This window comes from Trachinotus anak, unplaced genomic scaffold (genome assembly GCF_046630095.1).
Source record: "Trachinotus anak isolate AG129_WGS33_773 ecotype Australia unplaced genomic scaffold, CSIRO_AGI_Tana_v1 ptg000012l, whole genome shotgun sequence".
NCBI lineage: Eukaryota > Metazoa > Chordata > Actinopteri > Carangiformes > Carangidae > Trachinotus > Trachinotus anak.
The window spans coordinates 14,050,361-14,065,486 of record NW_027273863.1 but is presented as its reverse complement, the minus strand read 5'-3'; the positions used below and the strand labels follow the sequence as shown (position 1 = coordinate 14,065,486).

Genomic DNA, 15,126 nt, shown 5'->3' with positions numbered 1-15,126 from the left:
GGCGGTAAAGTTAGAGGTAATTAAGGGCAACTGCGGCTCACTGGCGTCAACCGAAAAACTCCCTGAGGCGCATGTGCTCAACTGATACCTGAATGCTGTCGCTATGGTAGAATGTTGTCGCTATGGTAGAATGTTGTCGCTATGGTAGAATGCTGTAGCTATGGTGATATCTGCTAACATTCGAACTTGCGTTATATTACCGAGGCATTAGCTACCAGGGCAGCCGCCATACACCTTGGCTGCTCCCCTGTACCATACTCAGGTCACCCTCTGCAGGTAATGACGGTTTGCTAATGAGCTGAAAAAATTACGTTGCTTCCTGAAGTGGCTCATCCAATCACACACAGTTTGGCGTTGATTAAAATCCGCCGGCTCATTTGTTTAAAGCTATATCTGTTAATGGTACAAGCAAATATTTAGCCTATCTAGCTAACTAAGCAGCTAACAAAATAAAATAAACACAGGACTAATTTGATGACGAGTATAATATATCAAACTGTTTATTGATTGTAAGGGTTTTGTATCATCATAAACGGCATTTGTATTGATATAGTGTTGCAAAAATGTCCTTAGATGCAACATCTTAGCATTTACATAAACATATTCACAAGGAAACCCAAGGTGGATTTCCTGAAATAAAATAAAGTAATGCATAGGAACATGCACACATCTACTGCAAATCATTACTTTTAAAATAAAAATGTAAACAGATCTAAAAGTGCAATGAGAAGAAGCAGTATCTGCTCACTAAATTTATACCAGAATGGTATAAAATTTTCCAGTCTTCCATTTTTCTTCAGTAAGTGTCTTTGATAAGTAGCCTATTTATGATTTTTCACTTAATGCGCAATGACTGTCTAGCACTATTAGCATAATAACCACTTTGCAAACCATTCTACCACTGATAGGGAGACAATCTGCCCTGAAAACATGAACTCAAACTTTTTGGATCGAGCCATATGATCAAGGAGAAGAACAACCTCTAACATGACAGTCATCTGGATTTTGATAATTCTGCATACAGTGGAGAAATGGAGAAGCTGTCTGTAAGCTACATTAAAAAGGATTGCAGGTTTGTATTGGTTCTACACACCTTTAACCAAATTTAAAGCATTCTTACCTTAATGTAGAGTGATAAAGAACTGCCCTCCTTTTAGAAAGTCATTTTTCAATGATACTCATCGCAGACATATCGCTGTATTTTATTTTCCTCAATTTATCCAGATTTGGTTCCTCTTAATGACCAGAAGAGATTGGTGTATTTCTGCTATTTTTTTACTCTTAAAGAGCATGAGTCCACATATCACAATATACAAAATAAGAGGTTTTACACATGAGAATTTTGAGGGTGAGAAAAAAAATCCAGATTAGTCCTGCTGTTTTGCACCGCTGGGCTTCATTGACTTCGGGCTCCGGTGAAGCTGAATTCAACCCCCATTTGTGAAGAGTAATGTGTCCACTAAAGTAGTTCTTGAGTCACTGGTTAGTGCATCTGCCTTCCAGGTTAACCATGAACTGCTCCAGTTTGCCTGATATCAGCTGGTTGTATCTCATCAGAACTGTGCTCAGACTCTGGGAGCTTCGAGGAACACATGACAGTGATGGACTCACCACTGGCCCCTGCTGGTCCAAAAAGAAAACACAACAATGAAGTAGTTTGAAAATGAACAGAAAGAATATGAACGAAAGTGAGAAAAGGTGGCTGGACATCAAACCAAAAGGTAGAGTGACATAACGCCCAACATTTCAAAAATGTCATAATTTACTGATACGAATGGCAGCATTTATAAAAACTGATTCTTGAGAACAGAAATACACAAATTAACTTCCCAAATTTGAGGATATTATGTAAAATACAGATCACAAGACATCCATCTTGCACTTGTGTGACTTCCAAGAACAACTGTCTCACTGGGAAAGTATGCACTTCTATCTTCTTCTTGTCCTGAGGAAGGAAGGCTTGGGGTCACACAACATAGCGTCACCATTCCCGGAGAGCAGAAATTCCAGAAAGCCACTGATTTATGAGAAACCAGGATATTTCCACACCATAGGGAACCGATAATGCCTCTAAATCACATACTAAACCAGTCAGAGTGAAGCCCATCAACACGTTTTCAGTCGCTAGGTGCGAATTTTCATCAACACGTTGATGACTTTTTCTTGGCTCAGTTTGATGTGATGTGTTTGTGTGTGAGTGACAAAGAGAGACTGAGCCCAGTTAGCTTTGATGTGGTCATTTGCAGGACAAAAGGCATTTAGACGTGTAGGTTAAAATAAAAAGTGAAAGTCACATAAAAGTTTTGTAGACACTGAAGAGCTGTCGACAGCTTTTCAGTTTCTATGAAACTATGTTTAAGTTGAGTTATGTTTAAACTATGTTTAAGTGGAAATTAGGATCTTCTCGACAGTGAAATAAATGGCAACAGGTTTTCAAGACATCCAGAGACCAAATTTACTGGGAGTGCTTATACACTTGTTTGCATGCAGTTAATAACCATGATAGCTTCTTACACTCAGCTGAAGGTGTGTGAGGATGAGCAGGTAGTTGTTGATATTGTTCTCCAATCTCTGCAGTAGCAAAGCAACACATCCTGGATGACTCAGGGCCCTCACAACCTTCACACCTTCAATAAGAAGCCTTAAGGATGCCGCTATGTCTCCCCTCTTTTCCTGGTGCTGCAGTAACACACATACAGAAAAAGAAAGGCTATGACATCTGTTTTTGGTGGAAATCATTAGAAACAAGGTAAACTGCCAAAATCAAAAGTAAGCACGTAATGACACCACTATGGCACAAGATTTTGGTTTCATACATGTCAACATACTGATTTGTTTTCCCAAGATGCTATATGAAGCTCCGTGCAGGGTAGCTGAATCGGTGTGGAGAAGGTCATGCCGCCATTGCAGACCCTCTGCCAAGGAGGAGACATGGAAAAGAGGTGACAGAAGCCAGACAAACAGGTGAACAACAAAGAGACAGAGTGATGGGAGACTACAGGTAGCAACAGGTAGACAGAAAGAATATATCCATCAGTCCAGCAGGAGGAAGAGAGACAGAGAAATGTTGGGAAGTTTTATCTCTGAACTGCAAAGAAAGTCAGATCCTCACCAGTGCATCCTCCAGTTCCGCCACAATATTCATAGTCCTCCTGGAGGCTCTATTACACACAAAGTCTGTCGATTTGGTCTCAGCATCCCATACCTCAGAGGCTACCATACAGAGCAGCAGGAGTCCTGGACAAACACATGAACACAAACTGAAGCTGAGGTGCCACAACCCAGCCAATTCAGCTTCTAACACTTACTCTAATATCTTCATGAGTTAAACTGTGATTAGTTTAGGCTCACTACTCACTGCTTAAAGCCATGCCCTGCTTGGCCTTTCCTGATGAGTCCACATTTGTTCCATTAAGTGATACACCAGGTGGAAAATGCCTTGTGTCCACTGTAGTGTCTCACAAAGAGGAGCTGTGCGTCCTTTTTGTCTTCTCACCACTTGATTTCCCACCTTCTCATTCAGTGGTGGGAAGTGCGAGTGTTATCTAGCCTGAGAGCAGGACGCGCGCCAACTTTTCCTGCTGTGCAACATTACAAAATGTTATAGACCGAAAATGGCATTTCATTGATATTAGCAAGGCTATTTTGCTTCTTGTTTGGCCAGAGTTGATGTTCAAGGAACAGCATGATTGCTGACTATAAGGTTAATGATTTATTATTGTGAAAGAGTCCATTTACACAGCTGGTATCCAGTCAGTACTGCTGGGGGCTATTTACTTTTTGCCAAGGTTTGCTCTGGCCAATAGAGGTATAGCAGCTTGGGTTCATATAATTCACAAATTGATGTCAGAGTGTGCTACACAGCCCACATACAGCATGTGGGTGTGTGTGAGGCTTGTGGCTGTGTGCCCTGACTTATCTGTCTGACATAATGCCACATACGTGACTTAGAAAAAAACGGGTTTTTTTTTTTTTTTTTTTTTTTTTAGATCTACAACCTTGTCTTGAAGGTTGTTGGCAAGCCAAGTTGTGCTCACATTCCTTCATTTCACATTCCAAACCTTTTGTTTTTCCTCCATTTGGCAACTTATTTTGTAATAATTACACTTCAAATTTGTAGCTGTGTTGTATATCTTGTGTGGTCTTTGCGTGCAGGACAAGGTGAAATCACTGCCAACGTGATCAGCCATCCGAGGTTCGTTTAATAGCCTCACTCGCTGTATTTATCACCCAGATGGAGAAGTGAACGACCGGTCTTCACCCGGATACATGCAATCATCCGTCAGGGTGTAATGCCAGGGGGCGCAGCTGGAGGACGTGGTGACGCTCCAATTCAATTGCAATGTGGGGGGTTGAGGGGGTATAATAGCTGTCAAAGACGTGGGTAAGAGAAAACATGGGGGAATGCACCATCCATCCTCATTTCAGACACATGTGCTCACCCCCATCACCCCGGCGTGGACATTGACTGAGACCCTGCCCTCTTATATTTGCGAGCCAAGCTGTTTATGCGTGCCATGATTAAGACGCATGACGCCTAATATTAGACCTTAAAGTGTGTGTGTGTGTGTGTGTGTGTGTGTGTGTGTGTGTGTGTGTGTGTGTGTGTGTGTGCGCGTGTGCGTGTGTTGTCACATACAAGGAGAGAGAGCGAGAGCAAGAGAGAGAGAGAGAGACGCAGAGAAATAGAGGGAGCACCAGTACTAAACACATGTTCTGTTTTTCTCTCTCCAAGCCTCCACCTATCTCTGCAGACAATCCCGACCGTCTTAATTAAGACGAATGTGTGCCGCGGCTCCGCAGATAATGACCGGAGCGCCTGGATTTCTGCACACAAGGAGAAAACTGCGGGCCATGGCACTGACGGTACCCGCATTGCATCACGGACACGACACCCGGTACCCCGCTGTTTCCCTCCCACCTCAACTTGAGCCGATGAGGAGACTGTAGCATCTTATCATAGAGTTTCTTTGACTCACAATCCCATGCAGCCGTGCTCTCAGACGGCTGGCCGCTGCCCGCTCCGCCGTGCGCTGCTCTGGAAGCGCAAAGCCGGTAATTACGCGCCGTGCTGACAACTTTGGCGCGGTGCTTTAGCCTATGGATTGCGCATCAGCAACAGGCCAGTCTCTGGGATCTACGGAGATTTCCCTCCGGTGGAGTGAAGTGTGATCCCCGGGAGTCATCCGCAGCCCGGCCACAAAATCGATTAAGTGTGCGCTGCAACCTGTAGCTGTGTGCCTCTTTGTTTCAGTCATTATTCCGCCAAGGCGCAATGGAGGGACACAGCTGACGGTTTTGACTCTGTAGCCCCAGGAGGAGAGAAGAAAAAAGAGAAGGGAAGCAGCCCCAGTGGAAACCGTAAGTATGCTGCCTCCTGACAAGATGGATCACTGTCTCTTTTCTCTCTTTCTCTAAAGTCTTAAATCCATGCGTATCTCCCGAACTTTGTCCATAAACAGCTCAAGGGCAAATGGTAAATGAAGGTCTGATTGGATTATGTTGTATATGCTTGTATTCTGGTGTCATTTTGTGGTTATTTCCCGTCTAAGTATTTTCTGCCAGCTGTAGCCAGCAGGAATGATTCACATTTGAGAAACTTGCCACACAAAACCAGAAGGAGCACAGGTGGTTGTACATCTTAATTTTGCACAACAAGGACTCAAGATCCTTTTAGTAGCTACGGTAGATGTATTGCAGTAAAAGATATGAGTGGAAAAAATGCACACATTTATGCCAAGTGTGTCAGACGAAATTATTTTTACTATTAGTTTTAGGCCCATGAAAAATAACTTTCCCTACAATGGGACAGAATTAATTGATTTAGATGTATTAAACTAAAGCAAACCTCCACTTACATCTTACCATTAATTAACCATTTTTATATTAAGGTCTGTCTCGTGATTTCTCTGGACACTGATCTCTTTTTAGACAGGAAGACCATTGGTCTTTCTGTTCACTGTCACAAACAGGACGGGAGACATGTTGTTTTCCCTCTTGTATGCTGGAACCACACTGCCCTCCATGTAGAGGTGGATGGCGTATATCTAAAGAATCCTGTGGAGATGGAGAGATGTGGGTCAGTGTGCTGGTGCTCGGGGCTGCAGAGCACCCAGTTCCTCTGCTGCCGGGGCCACGGTACCTCCGCTTGTGTGTGGCTGCCAGCTCCCTGATAAAATGAAGGCGATGACACTCTTAACTCTCGCTTACGAGAGAGGGATTTGATGGGATGACGAGTTGTAGGCCCAAGGTGCATATGAAGCTGAAGTGCATGAGCAATGAGATTTGTGAGTGAAAGTGTGTGTTTTGGGGTGAAATCCCGCATTGGTCTCAGAGGCCCTGGTTCACTCTGGTGCCTGTGGTCCAGCACTTTGAACTGGTTGCCTTGCCAACAGCCAATCAGCTGCAATCTTGTACAGGACTGTGTTATCTGTCAGCCAGTCATTGACTCCCAGAGGAATAAAGTCTTTCAACCTGCAAAAGATCAGTTACTTTGATATTCAAATGCACATTGGCCTGTGACCAATTGAATTGTTTAATGTGATACTCTCAATTTAAAGCTTGAATTCATTAGTGACCTGCTGTTCTGTGGCACAGTTTCATAACAGTGAGGTGAGCTGGCCATTTGCTTCGGCCCAAGAAAGTCTTGAACACCTGAAAATTCAAACCCTCTGAATTTTCCATCCAACTGCAGGCATATTGGCAAACATGACGGATGTTTGGCTCCTGACAAAGCAGCAGTGAATCCTTGCAACTGTGGTTATCTTTCAGGTGTGAGTTGCACTTGGCACCACATCTTTCAGTGCAATAGATTTCGCTGCCGGTAGATAGCACCCCCGAAAAGCCGTTAGTGACAGCCCAGAGAGATGTACTCACAGTATTATATTACATGTGTCATCTGAGGATAGGAAATGGTATGAGAGTGTAACAAACTTTAATGTGTGAGTGTTGAATACAAGCTTCCCTGAGATTTAACACACATTCACTGTGATTTCTGTGGTGCCCATGAGCATGACACTTCACTGCAAAAATGTTCTTTATTACCATTTATCAATGGTCATCATTCAATAATCACTTATATATTCCCCTCAAGGCCCTGGGTGCTTGTTGTCTTCATGCTTTAAAGAGTTAGTGTCACTGCCATTAAGATTGCATCAGCATGAGAAGATTTAAAACTCAAAGGGGTATTGCTCAACAGTCTGAGGGACAGACAGACAGACAGGGAGTGAGTCTCGGTGATCAATATAGGATCCAGTTTTTGGAGTTTAACCAATACTAGAAACTAAAATTTTGGACACAGTATTTTGGCCTCTGCTGCTTCAGTTTTACCACGATTCTCACCACCATCTTTATGATAGTGTAGTACTTAATCGTTGGGGTACCTCTTTACGAATACACCATTAAAAAGGGGGAAATAGTGCAGTGAGATTTGGAAAGATTATCTGAAATCAAATCTATGAAGAATAAACCGATTTTACAAAAACACTGGAGCAACTTAGACTTGGACCCAGTTATCCTGTTAAACAAAGTAATGAATTAAAAGAGCAGTTAAAAGCCACACCACTAATGAAGGAGCTATCGACTTAATGTGTGAGATAAAGAGGTGTTTTAGTTGAAACAATTGAGGAAAAACAGGTTTTGCGATGGTTTATTCTGAAAATTCAGTGTCTTCATACATTAGCCAGCATTTAACCAGTGTGAAGGACGTGCTGTTGGCAGCAGAAGATGTCTTACACCAGAATAAGGCCCCTATAAAGTCACTAATGGGAGCACAGACATCTTTCTTCATTCAGCTAGGTACTGAAGGGGTTATTGTAAAGATTTCTTCATGACATTGATGGAGCCATAAATCTGAGCCCACCACAAGCCTCACCCTCGTGAATTACTCATCACACTTGATCAATCCAGTGATGACTCAAAGCCAAGGACAGCTGAGTCGTTCAGAAATAACACGCAAGTATATATATATATATATATATATATATATATATATTTATATATATAATTATAATTTGTCCAAACATTTCTTTATTACACCTGCAGGCGCCCCCGCACAATAGCACAGAAAAAAAAAACTATCATCAAGTCCAGTAACTCCAGAGAGAGACAGTAGCACAGTGAGGGTGGAGGAGGGAGGCGGTGTTGTGCAGTCAAACCGCACCGGCGCTGCTGCGAGGCGACAGCCAGCTACGCTCTCATCTGGCACACACACACACACACACACACTCACACACACACACACACACACACAAAAGGCTGCGGCGGCGGCGGCGCTGTGCATCATGCGGGAGGGCTTATGATAAGAAAACCTGTTACACGCTGCACATGTGATGGCTGGCGGCCGCGCCGAGTCCTCCTCCGCAGATTGATCAGCGGGGCGACTCGCACTCCTCAGAGTCTCGGATTGTGGGTCTTAATGAGGATATTGCGACAATGGTGAAGGACAAGGCCGAAAACCGGACGCTTCAGTATCAGCAAACTTTGGTGAGTTTCGGTTGAGGCCGTGAACCGTGTTCGCAGTCGTGTGTAGGCATGCGGGGGTTTGCGTGGATGCTTGTGTGGCCGGAGGACGGAGCTGCAGCTGCTGCTTGCTCAGCTGTGTCCTGTACGGGGACAGCAGGAGACTGTGCAGCTTTGTTTTTGATATTCCGAGAGATACATTCCCAAACACAGTTAGTATTTATTGGCTTATTTTTGGTTCGACTTTTGGTCTGCTCTCCCTCAAGCTGCTGCTGTGTTATTCAGTACCCCCCCCCCAACACCTCCTTGCACCCCTTTCATTCACCTTGATCCACAGGTGTTGCATCACTCTCAGCCTCTGCCTGCACCCTCAGAGTAAATTCTTATCAATTTAGATTTCACATAAATAAATAAAATTCAGACCATATCAGATTGTTTTGTTCAGCCCGAAAAATGCATGTGAGGCTTTCTCTGATCACTTCATGTACAGCCACACTGAGTCATTATTGAGATGTTAATATCCTTGAAATGTAAGATTAGAGCCCCATTCTGCTTACAGAGCTCTCGTGTATTTTGCTCACGTCCCGTGTCTTTCTTTATCTCCTCTATTCCTCCTGCATATCTTGTCTCTCCTTATGCCCCTTCAACTATTCCTGTGTCATCTTCTCCTCAGCCCTTCCTGTTTGCCAGAGAGGCCCCCTCTACTTATGAACTAAAATTGGAGTGTTTCTGAATATTAATTGCCTCATGCACCAGTTTTCCCCACTCATGTCATAGCAGGACTGACAGTGATACCCTGGAGCACTTCATGCAGGGATATCTATATTCAGATAAGCGGCCAGGCGGTCAGGCAAACAGTGGATTAAAGTGTCCTCCCAACCCTTGATTTGTGTATCTGTGACTGCAGTTGTCTCTCATCTCCTGTCTCCCCTTTTTTCTCTCTTCTTTTTGTGTCCACGCATGTATTTTCACACGTGCACGATCTGTCGGGCAGTCTGCGTCCGTGCAGCTGTGTTGGGCCAAAGTGATACAGAGGTGTTGTTCTTCTCTTGTTGGTGTGAGGATCGATGCTGTGCTGTGTGTCTCAGTGTAAAGATCAATAGTAATGTAAAATGGCAATCTGTGTCTCGGAGGATTCGGGACGTGCTGTCTGCCCCCTCCCTCTCCTTTGACCATAGCGCTCAGATCAATGGGTTTTTCATTCACTCCATGCATACCAGTCCATTACCCAAAAATAGATGCATTTGTGTGTTTGTTTCTGCACATGCAAGCGGTTTTGCAGTCTGTCCTGATACTTTCTAAGTACAAAGTGGCAGCATTATTTGTCAAATCCCTCCCCTCAGGTGAAACAAAGCATCCATGTTTTCCTTTTGGAAAACTGAATGACATGTAGAGATGGATATTAACAAAAAAAAAAACATTCAATGAGATAAGTGAAAGCTCATAGTTTCTTGCAAGTGTAGCTGCAGTCTAAAATTGGATTTTAATGTTGACAAAAGGATCCTCTGTGTTTTATTGTTTGCCATCAGCAAGATTTAGTCATTAGTTTGCTTGGGTTTTGGCAGCACAGAAACACTGCAGGACTGAGCAGATGACATGGAGGTGATAGAGAAAAATAGAGATCTGTTTGATAACTTCCCCAGGAAGAAGCGACACAGAAATGTCAACTCCTCATTCGTAGCTATTGTACTAAAAATGCCATTTCCCTTCAGTGTTTATACATTTCTGGCAACAATCTTTTCACAGAATCAGCAGCAGATAGACTGTAGTGTTTTCTGAGACAATGGAACAAAAATAACCCATTAATTTATGGCTGCTGTTGGTGCTGGAGTTTTACAATCAGAGACCATTGCTGTGAGAGTCCATTAAGATAAAATGTGCTGGGTATCATAAACTTATCATATGAATGAGCTAACATCTGAATAATTGATATAATTACATTGCAAATGACCATTACTACATTTCCATCTGTGGAAAATCAGCCCTGAAGAAAACAATTATTTAATATGTAAATGATATCCAGCATATATTGTCCAATGATGCTGTTTTTCCACTCACTGCACCAAACAGATTTCTGAGAAAGCTTTTCACAATCCTCACTGACCTCTCTGAACTCATTATCCAAAGGGAATAGTAAAACAGAATAAACAAGCTATTTATAACCTTAAGATTTTCATGAACAGTTCAGTGTGAATCGGCTCAGGTCTGTATCTCATGCAGCAGCCATTGTTTTCTGTGCCCTGTGTGGAGATGCAGGAGAGATCCTGTGAGCGGTGACGGACAGTTGGAAAGCTGTCAGAAAGCTGCCGGTGTATGGGTCACTGGCTTCCACAACTGCTGTCAGGTGCAGTGCATGCTGGGACAGCAGGCAGCAGGCTGGCTGCCTCCACGGCGTCTCGTGGGATAGAGTAGGTAAATTGGAGAAGAGGCAGGTCAGAGATTGTGAGGAAAAGAGACGGAGACAGACGGTGTTGTGGTGACTTGGTGTCACAGTGTTGCACCCCTCATCCTGAAGCCTTTTCAAAAGCTTTTTTTTTTTTTTCAGAGGTGTAGGAGGTCTTGATGTGTCATAGGGTTTGCGTGTATGCATGGTATGCGTGTTGTCTCCGTTCAGAAGTGTGGGCAGGGTTGCTCCATAGGTCTTGCATGTGTGTTTGGATTGTTGGTGTGTATGTGTATGTGTGTAGGAGGGTATGTACTCTGCCTACGCATATGTACCTGCCCACACATACATGCTTAAATGACTGTGTGCTAAGTCTCTGTCAGAGCAGATGTTAGAGACAGCATGTTCCTGTCCTTCCAGCAGCAGGGGGCTTGAGGATTTGGCTGCAGCAGGGAACAAAGTCATGATCCACCTGAAGAGGAAAAGCCTCCACCCGACATCTCCCCTCACCCCACCCCCCACCCCCCGCCCCTGGACACTGCAGCACCGCAGAAATGATATACAGCACACATGCTGCTGCTGGTCTTTCTGGATGTTCGCATCTGCGTGTTTGTGTCAGGGCAACTTGTGCACCGTCTATGAAGACGCATCACTGAGAGGATCCAGTCCTCCCTCTTTCTCATCTGTCCATATGTCGGTGGTTGATAAATATTTAAAGCCACACCACTGCAACATTTTTATGTAAAATATGTAAGCAGTAGTGTGGGAGAAGAGAAGATGGTGTTAGTCCCTCAGGGAGACAGCATTGGCCACTGGTTTGCTCATTTAAAAGTCTTATATTGATTAAATTTCCCAACCACTGAAAATACAAAAATCTGTGTCTAAATGATTTTTCATTCTACCTAATGAGTAACTAGTGCATACATTTTACTATGTACGATGGCTACAGTTGTACATACAATACTAAGACTGCACTTTTCTCCTGAACAGCAGTGAGCAAGCACTCTGTCCACAGAAAACTGGACTTAGCAGTGTGAGATCTGCTGCCTCTCTCTTCTCTTTTGTATTTATTGGTGTAAGGTGTCACAGACCAGTTGGGTTGGTAAATATGAGCATGCTGTTAGCTGTTTACTTCCATCACGTTTAAGGATTCCTGGGCCTTGAAATCAAACAGTGTTCCTGTACCTCTCATTGCCATTTGGTGCAGCTATCATGAGAACTTTCCTTGTGCTTTGGGAAGAAAACTCAGATATTTGAATGGAATTTGAATTGCATATATATCTAGTATCTCAGCATCTTTCTCTCCCTCTGTCACCGTCGCACACACACGGACACACATACACAAACAAAAGTGCTGTCTCTTCAGGGGGGTCTAGTTCCTCATCGTCAGCATTCTGTCCGTTCTCCCACACAGAGGCTGGCTTCAGTCCATTTCAGGTCCTGTCACTTCCAAATAGTGCTGTTACCTGCACACCACTGAACAGACCACTGCAGAGACTGCAGACAGAAAAAATTTGTCTCAATTCATTTGACTCTTAAAATAGATTATGCTCATTGTACTGTATAGGGTGTGCTCATGAACCAAAGAATATCATTTATCAAAATGGCAAAACAGCCATTTAAAAATGTAATATACTTGGACATATTCTTCAGAGCATGTAGGGCCTAATAATTTGTAATAACAAACATTAGTTGACAACTCAAAATTAATGAGTGGTATTATAAAATAAACACTGCTGGAAGACGCATGATATCCTTTACTTGTGAAAGTAGTAATACCAAATACTTCAAAATTTTACTACAGTGAAAATATCGAAGTATTATCAACAAAATCCACTGTAATAAAATTCCTTATGCAGAATGGCTCTCTAAAAAGTTTTATATATTTTATTATCATTCTATTATTAGGTGCTTATATTATTTTTTATTGATGCATTAACATGTAAACAGCATTTTGATACTGTAGTGGAGCTAATTTAAACTACTTTATATAGTGTGGGTTTATTTTATAAAATTTAATCATTGCAATTTGTAATTCTTGTTTAAGTTTTGTATGTACAGTCCTACTAACCAGTGGTTATACCTGTCAACTAGGGCTGCAACTAGTATTTTCATTGTTGATTAATCTGTGTATTATTTTCTTGATCAAGAATTCATACAATTTAGTTTGTTAACTGTCATATAAGACAAAGAAAAGCAGCAAATTCTGTCAATGAGAAACTGGAACTACTGGATTTGATTTTCAATAGTTGTGTGTGTATGTGAATGGGTGAATGATAAAAGTCACATTGCAGTTTATTAAGCACACATAGTTAAAGTAATTCAGTCTGTTATAAAAGTCCTCCAATAAACCCTCCCTTCATGAAGGTTATAATATTAAGTTTGCGTTGAAGCAGTTTCAGAGAGGTGTTAATTCAACTGTGTGATCATTTGGGATGATGTAGTTTATGGTGCTATTGAACTGAGAGGTGTAGAAACACCTCTCTGTAAAATCCAACATTACTGTAAATGTACCAGTGTTAGCCAGCTGGCTAATTTTCAACTGCAGTCCAGCACAGTTTACAAAACCAGAGACCGTTTTTTCAGTGGGTCTTTTATTTTCTTGTTTTCCTGGTAATGCTCACTTTAAATCTGGTGCAAACGTCATCTCCGTGGATGAGTGTCATGATGTACGTAGAACAAACCGCTTCCCCCTCAAGTCTTTTTCTGACAAGATGTCACTCTCTTTGCTTGATCCTTCAGTCTCACTGACATCGCTTTCTACTAATATGATCGGAGTGCGTGCTGGTGTGTTTTCAGTTGTCTCGATTTCACATGTTTGCACAGGCCTGCTCAACAGCATCAGGGGCTTTCATGTTTATTGCACTGTCAGTGTGTGTGCATGTGCGTGAGTTCTGACTCATAGGTAACTATAAAAGCAGCCTCTGCTACCTATATGAATGCAAATGTAGCAGGATGAGTCAAATTTGTCACTTCCTCCTCTAATTCAATTTTCAATCTTCTCCCTGGAGGCTACAGGGCTCAGATTAGCCCGAATGCTTTAGTCCTCCTTTTATTTCCCTGGTCTCATCAATACACACTCAGCACGCACTTAAGTAATCAGACTGCAACATTAGTATATGTAGGAGTTTAAGGGTCTAAAACATCTACCTTTCTCTCTGCAGCAATGGGTCCCTTAACTCTCATACACTCCAAAAAAGAGGAGATTAAAATTCTCTTATGAATATGTATTAATAAAAAGCAGAAAGGATGAAAGTTTTAGATGTTCAAGCCCTCTTCATTAGCGTGTCAAATATTTGTCCTTGCTGTCTCCTCACAATGAATACATTATCCTGCAGTGCCATGGGAATTGCTGAATAATAGAGGACGTTTTATCTCATCTGTTGTGCTAGGCTTGCACATGGTGTAACTTAGAAAGGTGGCAAAGCGAGTGATGTAGCAGTAAAGTGGGGGGTCTTACGCAAAAGAAAGTTGGTGGACATGTGGTGCTCTCCTCTTGTGAAAAAGTCGGTGGGTGATCCTGCAGAGGGAGTACTGCTGCAGAGTGACATATAAGTTGCAGTGGGGCAGCTGGTGAATGAAAGTGTCCCCCCCGTTAGTACATACTTGTAAGTTCTCTGCGTTAAACAGACTATGTTATGGAGATCTGCAATTTCTTGTTACTTCTATACATACATCTACCTCTGCAATAAACTAATATTCAATCTAGTTCCAGTGGACAATATAGATGAAGTCTTCTGTTGTGGTTTTTAATATCACAGTATCAACAGGAAATCGTGCATTTTCTGGAAATTCTTTGAGAAACAATTGATAGGTAGAATCACTAGAAGAGAATGGCTGTTTTTGACTAACACAATGAATTCAATTTATGACAAATGAAGTGCAGTGTTTCATCACATAGATGCAGCAGTGTTTACAATCCAATGTTTTCATGTAGCAGTCCTGCTGATTTATTTGGCAACATTCGCCTAACACACCCAGAGATATTAAAGCATCTATAATCAATATATTTTACATTAACAGTGTGTTAAATGACAATGTGAAAACAATGTGACAATGTGTCGGGAGGGAGCCCACAGAGATTTTTCACCTGAATCTTCAGCTTCCATCGGCTTCACAGAGCTTTATAGCGGTTTTAAGCCGCCTGGCTACAGCTCATATGATGTCACTCTTAGCCGCAGCAGGCAGCTGTTTTCAGGAAAAAAAAAATCCCCAACACCCCAACTGTCCATGACCCAGTTGGTAGAGACCAAAACCAGAGCTATCTGAGAGTCAATACTGGA

At 42.5% G+C, this 15,126-nt stretch overlaps 2 protein-coding genes across 7 annotated transcripts in view; one reads left to right on the top strand and one right to left on the bottom strand.

The window, feature by feature from the left end:
• Nucleotides 1-88: 88 nt before the first annotated feature.
• On the bottom strand, nt 89-3,446 carry thpo (thrombopoietin). Of its 2 annotated transcripts, none has more exons than XM_071492540.1 (5): nt 3,359-3,446; nt 3,113-3,237; nt 2,829-2,915; nt 2,515-2,679; nt 89-1,623 (listed from the first exon to the last, which is right to left on the bottom strand). In XM_071492540.1, exons 1-5 carry the CDS (start codon nt 3,369-3,371, stop codon nt 1,477-1,479), a joined length of 537 nt encoding a protein of 178 aa, XP_071348641.1. In that variant the 5' UTR covers nt 3,372-3,446; the 3' UTR covers nt 89-1,476. The 2 variants fall into 2 exon arrangements, with proteins under 2 accessions (XP_071348641.1, XP_071348642.1); XM_071492541.1 differs by having other exon boundaries at nt 89-1,620.
• A 4,669-nt stretch (nt 3,447-8,115) lies between these two features.
• The window catches only part of clcn2a (chloride channel, voltage-sensitive 2a), a 37,495-nt gene continuing 30,484 nt past the window's right edge, over nt 8,116-15,126 (top strand). For 4 of the 5 annotated variants that reach the window (XM_071492523.1, XM_071492522.1, XM_071492521.1 and 1 more), the window contains exon 1: nt 8,117-8,484. In XM_071492523.1, the coding sequence (XP_071348624.1) occupies nt 8,434-8,484 (51 nt within the window). In that variant the 5' untranslated portion in view covers nt 8,117-8,433. Of the gene's footprint in view, nt 8,485-15,126 lie in introns of all 5 variants that reach the window. The other variant, XM_071492520.1, reaches the window with a different exon arrangement.

Bases quoted from the DNA above. Each gene is read 5' to 3' on its own strand.
- thpo (XM_071492540.1), bottom strand. The intron at 2,680-2,828 runs GTATGTTGACAT...GTGTTACTGCAG, and splicing joins CATCTTGGGAAAACAAATCA to CACCAGGAAAAGAGGGGAGA. The intron at 1,624-2,514 runs GTAAGAAGCTAT...TTTTTGGACCAG, and splicing joins TCACACACCTTCAGCTGAGT to CAGGGGCCAGTGGTGAGTCC.